The sequence below is a fragment of the Lissotriton vulgaris genome, chromosome 10 (genome assembly GCF_964263255.1).
Source record: "Lissotriton vulgaris chromosome 10, aLisVul1.2, whole genome shotgun sequence".
Lineage (NCBI taxonomy): Eukaryota > Metazoa > Chordata > Amphibia > Caudata > Salamandridae > Lissotriton > Lissotriton vulgaris.
In genome coordinates, this window is record NC_141698.1 from 832843467 (window position 1) to 832855924 (window position 12458).

The window sequence follows — 12458 nt, forward strand, 5'->3', positions numbered from 1 at the left end:
CTGAATGGGCCTGGTCTGCTTTAGACAATGCTGTCTCCACCTCCTGCTGGGAAGCTCCACTAGAGGACCAAACTGGTTTGGACTAAGCCCAGACACAGTCCGTCTGAAAGAACAAAGGAATATTGAGTATACATATTGGAGCCCAGACCTTTAGAAGACGCTGGAATCAAGGAACCAGTCAAGAAGAGCTGCCAGGAGGAGTACTGCCCCTTTGCTGTGTTGTTGCTTTCTTGCGTTGGCCTGCATTTCCTGCTTTGCCTTTGGCAATGTAAGGACTGGACTGAACTTTCTTTACTTGTGTAGAGTATCCCCATAGGCTTGAAGTAGAACTTTCCTCCTGTTCTGAAGTCTCTGTCGCTGGCTACGTGTCTTGAAGGCCCCACAGAGAGTACCACTGCATCTCGCACCGCAATCCTGGTCTCACCGACGACTACAACCTTACTTGTGTGAACCCGATGTCTGGGATTAAGGTGCAAGCACTTCAAAGTGATCCCAATGGCAGGTTTTTTATTGTAAAGTGCCAGAAAGAAAGTCTGGACTTCATGGTTGTTAATATATTCGGACCTAATTACGACAACCCGCAGTTCTAGAGCAGCCTGGGCAGCAGATTGCACCACAATAGGGGCTTCCCAGTAGTTCTAGGTGGAGATTTAAATTATATCTTGGACCCCAATAAGGACCGCTCAAAGGGTCCCCCGCGTCACTGGTTGGCAGCGGCTGGCGCGATCCTAGACCTTTTGGAGGATCTAGAACTGAGAGATGTCTGCAGGCACTTCTATTCTGACACCGCTGGCTTCACGCACTATTCTGCTCCGCACAACACTCACGAGGATAGACTACTGGCCCATGTCCAAAGGCCTTAATGGCAAATCACGAGTTGTCTGCACCCACACACCCTTTCTGACTACTCCCCGCTGCAACTTGATTTACACTTCCGAATAAGGCAAGCTCCTGCTTTTCTTTGGAAATTCCCGCTCTATTCCCTCCTTGATCCTGTGTTCATGACGGAAATCACTACTGATATAGAGACCTACTTTGTGGCTAATATGGGGTCAGTTGATAGCTTTTCCAAAACTTGGGAGGCCTTCAAAGTGTATATTCAGGGTATGGTTATCGCTAAACACTCTGGGGTGTTAAGGTCACTAAGGAAGCACTTGACTAAACTAGAACAGGATATTTCATCACCAGACCAAAAGTATCAGGAGGCAGGGGACGTCAATCTATTGGGGGACATCAAAGAGGCGCTAGAGGAGTACCAGGACACAGCTGATAGAGAGGTAAAACATCTGGGCAAGTATGCCACAGCCAGGGTTTATGGGGAGGGAGATCGCCCAGGGGCCACGTTAGCAGCATTGATGCGATCCAAGCGTGAAGTGGACACTATTTCTAAAATATTAGACGAGGGAGGGCAGCCTTTGCATTGCAGTCAGGGAATAGCTTACCAGTTTCAGAGGTACTAATCTCAACTATGCACAACGCAGTCCCCCCAGACGTTGACGCCATACGTGATTACCTTGAACATATTCAAATGTCCTGGTTATCTTAAGTGCATGGAGAGTATCTCATGTCCCCTCTTACCACAGGTGAGGTTAGGGCAGCCTTTAAGTCCATGGGTTCCGGCAGTGAACCTGGCTCAGATGGGCTCACCGTCTCTTTCTACAAGACCTTCCAAGACTTTTTGGTCCCTCATCTCATGACTCTGTATGAGCATATGGCCCAATCTGACACTATGCCACCTTCCATGAGGGAAGCGCTAATCAGGTTGCCTAAAATAGGGAAGCTAGCGGAGGCCTGCTCCTCGTACAGGCCATTGTCTCTCACAAAGGTCTCATATATGCCAACATTTTAGCTAATCGATTGGCCCGCTGCTGCCCCTTGTGGTTCGCCCAGAGCAGTAGGGGTTTGTTCCCAGGCTTTGCCTCACCTCTAATCTGCGCACTATATTCGGCGCCATCCAGAGGCTAGATCCAGCTTGCAATGCTGCAGCTGTATTTTTAGATAAAGAGAAGGCTTTCGACTCTGTAGAGTAGGGCTTCATGAAAAGCGTCCTGCAGAGATCTGGGTTGGAGACGTCTCAGATAAGTGGTAAAGGACCCTTAGCCTGCACTTGGCAAACAGCAATCCTATCCTGAAGTCAGCCTGAATGTCTTTATCATATCCCTGCAGCGCACCCAAAGGTGCGGGTGTCAGGCATTGACCCACAATCTCACTCAGTGCCGCATATACTTTCGCTCAGAAGTCAAAGATATTTGGGCAGGCCCACGCCACATGCAAGAATCCAGTGTCCGGTTCTGCACATCTGTCGCTGGGGGTATAGTAAACTCTATTCAGGAATGTGAAATTTATCAGTCGGTGCCTACCATTTAGAGACACTTGCTTTGTGGTCTCTCAACAGTATGCCCAGTCAATAACTGTGTCAAGATTGCCCTGCCACTCTGACCTGGCTCTATGAAGGAGCAGTTTCCTGGGCTCCTGTGCCAATGAGTAGAATGCTGTGATGAGTTTTTACAGCGTTTTAGCTTTAATTATGTAAGATAGAGCTGGAAACTCCCTTGGTTCCTGCAAATGAAACCCCAGCTGCAAGGGAGTCAAGGTCGGCAGGTGGTCTTCCCCAGACAAAGCTTCTGGTGTCAACCCTATATGAAGGCCGGTAAACACAATCGCAGACAACAGACTGAGGGAGAGTAACTGTGAAGACCGAAACAAACACTGCAATGGCACGGATACGGAGCACAGGAAGACACGCCCGAAACAGACCGTGGAAAGAAAACAATCAAAGAATGGAGCGGATAACTATGCACATTACCAGCAAGAGTTGGAGTCACACTAACTTGAGACTCAGAAAAACGATTTGCGCACATTCTGGCCCAAAACTAGATGGCTGGAGTATGCCCAGCACGTGTATCTACAGCCACCATGAGTTTCATAACAGATAATAGCCAGAGTTGCTATGTACACTGTGCTATAATAGACATACATTTCTAAAATTATAAATTGAAGAAAATAAACATTCACACAAGCTGTGAGTGTTAATTTGAAAGTCACCACTTCGAAAGGGTGCAGTCCACAAATTCCACTTCCACATAAACTACAAATCGGAATAAAACTGTGCTGCTAATTAAATGCACCAATGGTTTCAATAAGCAGGAGACTTGAGAAAGCAAAGATGTGGTGCGAGAGATTCCAGCTGCGTCTTAAAGCGGGAAAATGAAACCGTGCAGTTCAGAAGAGGGTGGACATAAGTGCAAAACAATGTACTGCCATTCATATTTTCTTCATGCACTTACTGTTTTGCCTCCTTTGCCAATAACTCTTCCAGCAGCATATGATGGCACCTTAATGTGCGTTTCAAGCTTAACTTCTTCTTTAGGCCCAAAGAAATTTTCTTCTTTTAATTTACCAAAGATCCTCCCTTGAGCCTGAAACAAAACAACTCATGAGTATTAACTGGAACTTTCTGGAAGCTACACATAGATCAACAAAGGATTACAACAGATTTCCTTACATACTAACTTACATTCCGGAACTAGAGTTGTTTCCACCAAAGATTTTACCACGCATGTTTATTTCCTCGTATCCGAATGTTAAGGCTGAATTATAACCACACTTCTTTTGATGATTAATATCAACCAAAGTATAACATTGAAGTACACACATTATTGACATCTGCACACCCTAAAGATAGTGTGGGGTGGCGGCAGGTGCCCCAACACCAACTGGCTGGCCAGGAGACTATGATTGTTCCCTATCGCAGTCATAAAAACAATGGTGAATTAATTTAGACTCCTAGGTCTCTCTGACGTGGGGAAACCTGCCTGTTTACAAGATATAAACACAAGGAGATGATGGACGAAGCACAAACTTTTCAGACACTCATCCAAGGACCGTTTTTAGGGTAAAACCCTTCATCAGCCAGGCTAGCTTGAATCCAGTGGCAAAGTGAGCAAGGGAACCACGTCTGGGCATACCCTACCAACTTAGGGCAAACAAAGCAAACACAAGGAGATGACGAATGGAGCACTGAAACATTTCAGACACTCACCCCAAGTCACAGATCTGGGTTGAATACATCATCGTTCCTTAGCTCACTTCGCAACCTCAATTCAGAATCAGCTATATGCAAATCTGTCTTGACCCTGTGCTCAGGGGAACAGTCTAGCCCAAACTGCCAAGCAAGCAAGGTCATCACTGGACCAGAAACAAGCACCCTGTTATAATCCTGGGTTCAAACTGGAATGGCATGGGGAGCAAACAAACGGTGGATTTAGGCCCAGATCTCTGTACTGGGGTTAATGTATAAGATTGTTCTGCATTCTGTCCATCAATTATTCTTTTTACATTTGTTTACAAGATGTGGCATCTTAACCGCCACTTAGAAAACACAGGTATGTAGGAAGCTGGCTCTCTATATGGGGCACCAAAATGAGGTACGCTGCAGAGAGTCCAGGCGACCCTTACTGGTTTACAGAGGTTAAAATATTCCCAAATGCTCTTTTGTCATACTATACAGTTTCGGTTGACCAGAGGATAGCTTTATTTATTGCACACAGCATTCCTGACACATATTCAATGAAAAAATCTGACGCCAACTTAAAAAAAAAAAAAAAAGATTTTATATATATGAATGTAAACAGCACGCTCGAAATAGAAAATCCACTGTATTTCCAAAGCGGTAATGTAATTACTATAGAGAAACACATACTGCATACTGAATTTTAGGTAAATATGGGGTACGGTTCAAGGGAGCACCAGCAGGTCGCCAATGGGGCGTCGAGGTACAGAGGTGAATTTTGGCGTGGAGTGGGAAATAGTCTTTTTGTGAACCCACAGGGGTCTCCGGTCTTGGACACCCAGGGACTCTGTTGGTCCACTCGAACATGGGCTGGAGGAGCTCTTGTGCAGTGGTGCTTTGTCCAGTGGAGTAGCGCTGCTGAAGACTCTTGCGGTTCTCAGTCCCTGCAGAAAGAGGCTGCAGGTGGCGACTGGCGGACCAGTCTGGACAAACACAAAGATGGGCTCAGCACCCGAGGGTCTTAGGACCACGTTAGCACAGTCGCCTCCCTCAGACTCAGGCTGTGGAGCACGGGAGCACAGGTGCTTAGAGGAGTTGGGTCGCAGTTGGTCAGAGGCTCACTCTGGATCTTGGTGGCTGGGTGCAGAGCGAAACAGGACAGCAGAGCTCTTCTTGTGGCTGGCCTGACGGATCCTGATGTCCCTCAACGGTAGGTCGTGCTTGGTGCTGGGGGGAGTAAGGACTGGAACACCAACAAGCCTAGGTTGCTGCACCTGCTCCTGCACTCAGGATATTGTTGCTGGCCAGCACCTGGGGGTCCTGGCCAAACCTGGCAAGGAGACAGATTTGACCTCCTGGAGTACGAAGACCTTTCTCCTGTGACAATGCTCCTTCAGTGAGCCTGACGGCTAGCAGCACAGTGGACAGCCAGATCCTTTGCTGTGCCTGCAGACACAGGGGAGCATCTCCTCTACTCCAAGGGAGATCTTTTACGATTGTGGAGGTGCTGGGCAGTCCTCCAAGGGTTTGGGGAGGGTGTCCAGCTTTTTGGTGAAGTCGGTCCCAGCGATAGTCTAAGTGCAAGCAGCCTGACAGGGTTTTGCGTCAATCTTTGGTCAGGTCTTCAGTTCTCGCACTCGTCGGTCCTTCTTCGTGCGGACTCGGTTTCCAATAGTCTAATCTGATTTCCAGGTGTCAGCGGGCCACCTAAATACTCCATTTAGGGGCGATAAGGGGTGTGAAGTTTAGTAGACAATTGGCTACCTACCCCTGGAGACACTACACTCTATAGATGACCACTTCCTTTGGGGAGTGGGCATCACCCTGTCCCAGAGTGAAAGAAGTTACTTACCTGTAACTATAGTTCACCGGTATTGGAATCTTACATAGATTCACATGCTTGAATCATTCCAAGTCGTCGAGATGGGAGTCCCCGGTATTATTAAAAATAATGTCCCATTAGACATAGAACATAAGGTTTTAGACCTTAAAGTGTTTTGTAACATATCCCTGTCCTTTAGTAAAAGACCAAACTTAGAACTAGCCAATCAGAAGAGGCCATCCTGTAGAACCCTCCTGAGAGAAGATACAGTCCCTCAGATTTTCCAAGCACAAGTGCGCACAAATAGAACAAGCATTGGCATAGCCAATAGGTCTCGCCTTCGGGATGTTATAAGTATTTAATTATGCAGCACAATATCCTAAACACTTAAAATGTCCCAAAGGCGAGACCCATTGCCTATGCCAATGCTAGTTATACTTGTCATTAACTAGAGATAGCACGTCTGATCCATGGAGTACCCAGTACTTATTACGGTGTACACTAGTAATTAGTAGGCCCGAGGAATGTGTAAAATGGCGTATAAGATACATCTTTGATGTATGAAACAGGGGACGCTACTAAGTTGCTGCCCTCATCAGAGAAGTGGAAGGGCGTGACTGAGGTTTAATTGATTATAAAGCTGCATATGTTGTTTGTTCCCCCAATTATTTATGTGATGTAACATTGCCGTCTGACACATGTTTGCAGCCTGGTTGGATAGTACCTAGCTCCATCTTCTTCCACTTATTTTGTATCATTTCATGTCTTCAATATATTGCTGTGTAGGATTACAAATGTCAATAAAATTATTTTTTTTAAAAGCTTGGGCTCATATGGGTGGGGGCACTGCTATGTTTGCTACCTTTACAGTCCTCAAATGTCTTCACAGTGGAAGCATAGGCAGCATTTGGTGTGCTTTACAGGAGTTGGGCCCTCTAAAGAGTTGGCACATAGTGATATCTTCATGGTACTTTGGAGTCTTCAAATCAAATGTCTTACAGATGAAAACAAGGGTCATATCAAAAACTTAGAGGGCTTAGAGCCCGTCCTTTTCTTAACAATAGACAACAATACAGACATACGGCTATTGAGAAGCGCACTGCGGATAGCTGTATAGACTGCGAAACACTATAGCAATGGAGACCATGATGAAGACAAAGGTATAGGGCACAAAATAAATCTGTATGGCAATTGAGGACCATACGGTAGACAGATGTATGGACTAATGATATGGCAACTGAGGAAAATTCTATAGATACCTGTATGGAGCACAAACCAACGGTATGGAATAAGAGATGGTATGGTGATTGAGAACCATTCTATACACAGCTGTACCGAAACAGAAAGGTAAACCATGCTAGAGGCAGCTGCAACAGAAAAGGCTCGAGAAAAAGTTACGTGCCGGGTGGATAGGCGTGCTAATCTGCTTCGTTTTCTAATTTGCTGAACTAATGATTTAAATTAGGAACTGCATCAACATGAGAAACCTCCAACGCTGTGTTTGTGACAGAGGGTTGTGTGCCTCACTTGTGAGAATGAAACAAAGGTAATTGGAAGTAAAGTGGAAGTCCGTGCAAAATAAAAAAGTTTCATGCGAGAAGGCACAGTATGGTGATGAAGACCATGTTTAAAGTAGTTGTGAGGGAGACGGTGCAGTATAGCGTTCGAGGGATGTGCTCAGGGCAGTAGCCATGAATTCAGCACAGAGTGGTGATGCAAGGCCATGCTAGAGGCAGCTGTGAGGGACACTGCAGAGAAGAGACAGTGTGGCTAGATTGAATCATCCAAGAGAACTGTAAGAGCCCCACGTCATAACTGAACACTAGACCTGGCTTTTTCATGAACAAAGCTTTGCATGTTGGGACTTGTAGTTTAGTTGGAGCAGCTATAAGGGGAGTACAAATTTAGAGCAGGCAAGTTGTTTGCAAAAATTCCACATCTAACTGCTTAGACAACTCACTAAGATATGGGGAATCACTACATAGCAGGAATTTGCAGCAACAAGTCTGACTCTAGCTCTTACCTGCCAGGAGTAGAAGAAGAAAGCCGGGATTAGCAGACCTTGCAGTCCTGGGCGTCCCTCCAGTCCCAGTATGGGATGGTAAAGTTCCCATCTCCAGTCACCTTCTGGCGTTTGCGTTTCCAAAAGAGCAGGTAGAAGCAGTGCCACGGCAGGAAGGGGGGCGCTTCGTGGGCAAAGTCAATGTTTCTCCACACAGCAGTCTCCTCCTCGCCCTCCGCCAGCACCCACGAGTCCCGGGAGGCGTAGTAGTGAATCCAAAGAGGTCGCAGACTCTGTCGGCGAAGAGCGGCCGTGACCTGTTGTCCATCTGCTCGTAGGTCCCAGCGGAGATGACGTTGTCAGGGCTGGTGGTGCGTTTGGCCAGGTTCAGGTCGTCCAGGAGTCACGCGCTCTCTGTGGCGCTCAGCTGGGTGATGCTCTTGCGCACCTGCACGCACGGCTCCGCACAGTCCGGCCTCCCGGTCGTCCACACCCGAAAACGGACACTAGGGTCCGTTGGGGGCCTGGGACACTTCCACAGCGTGGCAGCTGCCGCGCCCGGAGAGCTGTCCGCAGGGAGAGCCATCGCCGTCCCACACCGGGCAGCACTCCTTGCTGAGCAGAGCCTCGGTGGAGGAGCAGAGCCACGGGAAATGGGTCCGACAGCAGCACGCACACAGCCAGGCCCCACACCATCATCGCGTTTTCTGCAGAGTGGGCTAACCTGTAACACCCCAGCAAGTTACAAGTACACACCGACCCGCCACCCCTGCACATCACATCGGATACCACGTGCACATACCATCGTGCAGGATGCCCCTCTGGCACGTGAACATAAAAGCAGCATTATCAGAGAGTCTGCGTCCTGTGCGCACATGACCGGCCTGCAGGGAAAAGGGCCAGCTCGAGAAAAAGTTACGAGCCGGGTGGATGGGCGCGCTAATCTGCCTCGTTTGCTCAACTAATGAATTAAATTAGGAACTGCACCAACCTCCAACATTCATGGCAGGGCTGTTTGCTTTACTTGTTATAAGGAAAACAAGCGCGTGCGCCTCGCAGCAGGGGGAGAGAGGAGGGGGCCTGCGCGATTCACTTGCGGGAGAGAGTGGCGCAGTGATAATAGCTGCCATATGCCAGCCGCTCGCTCCCGCAAGGAGATCGCCAAACGTGCACGCGTTGCAATAGAAAGCAATGTAACACATGCACGTTTTTGGGGAGAAAAGCTCATCGATGACATGAGGTCCTCTCCTATGCAACGCATGTGCGTTACGTAGGCGAGACCTAAAAACTGAGATAAGTGAGCCTTTTCCAAGGGAGGCGGGCGGGTCGCATGAAAATCTATCAAAGATTCCACTACTGGAGAACAATAGTTACAGGTAAGTAACTTATTTCTTACTACAGTATTGGAACTTTCATAGATTCACATGCTTGAATCAGAGCAGAGAGTAACACATTTTCATGTCATAACTGCAGAAAAGGCATGCAAGACAGCACTGCCTGTATACAGTAATATACACATATAAATACATAAGCAAAATTATTCAAAGAACACATATACCATAAATCATTGCAAATGAGAGACAGTAAAGGATGGTGGGAAGGAACCAAAGAAAAGAAGGCTTCTCTTATTGAAAAAGATGTCTGCGAACAGCTTGTCTCCCACCGCATCTCGCTTATTACCAGCATCCAAGCAGTAATGCTTGGTGAATTTGAGCTGCGTCCTACAAGTTGCTGCTCTACAAATGTCAGGCAGGGATACACCTGCAAACAGCGCTGTCGATGTGGATATCGCTCTTAGAGTGGGCACAGACTACGGACGTCGGAGTACAGAATACAATGGCACTGGACATCCATCTGGAAATGCTTTGCTTAGTGATAGGGAAACCTTTTCTAGGTGTATTGTAGGCAATAAGAAGCTGATTTGACTTGAATGGCCTTGTTCTGTTCCAAGTAAAATGTTAGGTACCTTTTAACATCTAGAGAGTGCAGAGCATGCTCCGCTACAGTCTGTGGGTTTGGAAAGAAGGATTTCAAAACAACGGACTCATTAAGGTGGAAATCAGGAGGAACCTTACAGATGAACTTAGGGTTCATTCGTAGAATACCTTTGTCTTGTTGAAATTGTAAGAAAGGTTCTTGAGTAGTAAAATTCTGAAGTTCCCCAAACCACCTTGCTGAAGTGAGAGCTAGGAGAAGTCACTTTCCAGGATAGGAACTTTATTTCAGTCTTGTGAATAGGTTGGAAAAGATGTTTCATTATATGACTGAGCACTATATTCGGCTGCCATGCAGGAGGAGATACCCTTACTGGAGGGAACATCCTAAAGAGCTTAAGAAATGGTTTGACTAGCCTGCAGGACCATAGAGATGGAACCTTAGCTGATCTGCAGAAACTGGAAATGGCAGCTAAATGTACTGTAATTGATGCGTGAGCCAAACCAGAGCGAGCCAAGAGAAGTAGATAAAGTAAAACTTTCTTTGGAGGCGAGTAGAGAGATTGACCTTAGACGATGCACACCAAATGCAAAGTCTCTTCCAATTAAGCGAGTGAGTCCTGTTAGTGCTGTCTGCTCCTGCTTTAGCCAGCACCTGTCTACACACCTGTGGGATCATTAAGTGTTGAACTTCTCTAACTCAGGAGCCAGGCTGACCATTTCAGAGAACTGAGGCTCCGATGGCACACTTGTCCCTGGTTCATCTTCAAAAGGTATGGAAATGGTCAGATGGATCGGAGACTTGACTGAAAGTAGGTGAAGTTCGATGTACCAGTGCTGGCGAGGCCAGGCTGGAGCTATCAAAATGATGTTGCAGGGTTCCATCTATCTTTTTTAGTACACATGGAAGGAGAGAAATGGGGGGACAGGCGTAAGCAAATATGCCGGACCAAGCTATTGAAAAGGCATTCCCCTATGAACACTAACTGTGACGCCAACTTGCGAAGAACTAGCATTTCGCATTCTCTGGAGATGTGAACAGATCTTTGTTTGGCTTGCCCCATTGGGAGAAAATGTTGTAGAGTGTGTGCTGGTCCAATTCCCACCTGTAGCAAGTGGACTTTAGTCTGCTTAACGTATCTGCAAAGACGTTGTTTTCCTAGGACGTCCTCCGATGATATATGCACTTTGTGATGAATTGCCCAGTACCAGTTAAGCTGGGCTTCCTGAGAGAGCAGGAGAGATCTTGTTACTCTGTTTGTTGAGGTAGTGCATCGTCGTGCAGTTGTCTGTTCTGACCAGCACTGATGCATTTTGTATTCTTGGCAGAAACGCTTGGAGCGCCGGAAAAACTGCTCTTAGCTTGAGAAGATTGATCTGAAGATCTCGGTGGGAAGGCGGCCATCTTCCACTGACCTGCAAGTCTAGAAGAAAAACTCCCCAGCCTTCTAAAGATGCATCTGTTGTAATCACGAGAGGAACAGCCTACGACAGGAACGGCAGACCCTGAGATAATTGGGGAGGTTGATCCACCAGTCCAAGGCCGCTATCATGGAAGGAGTGATCCAGATCAGGTCGTCGAATGAGCCCTCTATCTGCACCCATTGTTCGTTTGAATCCTCCTGAAGCGGACGCATGTGGAGACAACAATGAAGTATGAGGGGGATACAAGAAGACATCATTTCTATGCGAGATTGGAAAAGGCGTACAGAAAGTGACTCTTTTTTTGGACCCTTTTTGCCAAGGATATTAACCTTTGTTGTCTCTCCAGAGTGGGATGCGCCTTGTTTTCAGAGGTGTCCAGGTTAGCACCTAGAAACACCAGTTTCCAGACGGGTTGGTTGCAGAATAGATTTTTCTACATTTAAAGTGAGGCCTAATTTCTTGAAAAGTTGCAGAAAGGCTTTGGTGGGTGTCTTTGCTGCTTTGTAAGTTAAGGCCTTGAGAAGCCAGCTGTCTAGGTAGGGAAAAATGTGGTATTGTCTTAGACAGGAGGCGAGTGGTGCTAAACTCTTTGTGAAAATGCAGCAAGCAAGCAGATTTTAGTCCGAAAGGTAGGACGCGGAATTGTTAGTGGCTGTAGGCCACTGAATCTCAGAAACATCTTGTGTTTTCAGCACAAAAGAGAAAAGAGATCATGAAGAACGATTTTTTTTTGAGGAATTTGTTTAAGTTCCTCAAGTCCATGATCGGTCTCCAATTCTTTAACTTCTTTCGGACCAAGAAGAAACGGGAGTAGAAACCACTTCCTCTTTGGTTGAGGTTAACTCATTCTATTGCACCTTTCTGCAACATGTTGGTAACGAACAAGTTACTTACCTTCAGTAATGCTTTTCCTGGTGGATGCATTATCTGCCTGTGGATTCCTCACCTTATGAATATCCCCTGCGCGAGCATTCCTACCAAAATCTTTCGAAGCTCTCCGCGCCGACGAGGTCGTCACAGCGTCATGGCTCCGTCGCGGCTCCGCATGACGTCACCGGAGCCATAAGACCACCACGTCAGCGGGAGGACGTCCGTTCTACCCATTTTTTCTGTGCGACAGAGTCAAAAGGGGCAGACCGATCATTGAGACAATGCATGCATAGTATACAGATCGTCGAGACTCGGTTTAGAGGGCTGGTCAGGTTTACAAACGGGTGCCTGGCGTCGTGGGCGATGTGCCAAATACGCCATCACCCGCGGTTT

The 12458-nt window shown here is 47.0% G+C and overlaps 1 protein-coding gene across 1 annotated transcript in view; it reads right to left on the bottom strand.

Annotated features, from left to right (window-relative positions):
• IGF2BP3 (insulin like growth factor 2 mRNA binding protein 3) overlaps positions 1-12458 on the bottom strand; it is a 1069372-nt gene that overhangs the window by 217133 nt on the left and 839781 nt on the right. Inside the window, exon 13 of the mRNA XM_086941758.1 lies at positions 3288-3419. Coding sequence (XP_086797884.1) covers positions 3288-3419 — 132 coding nt within the window. The remainder of the gene's footprint in view (positions 1-3287; positions 3420-12458) is intronic.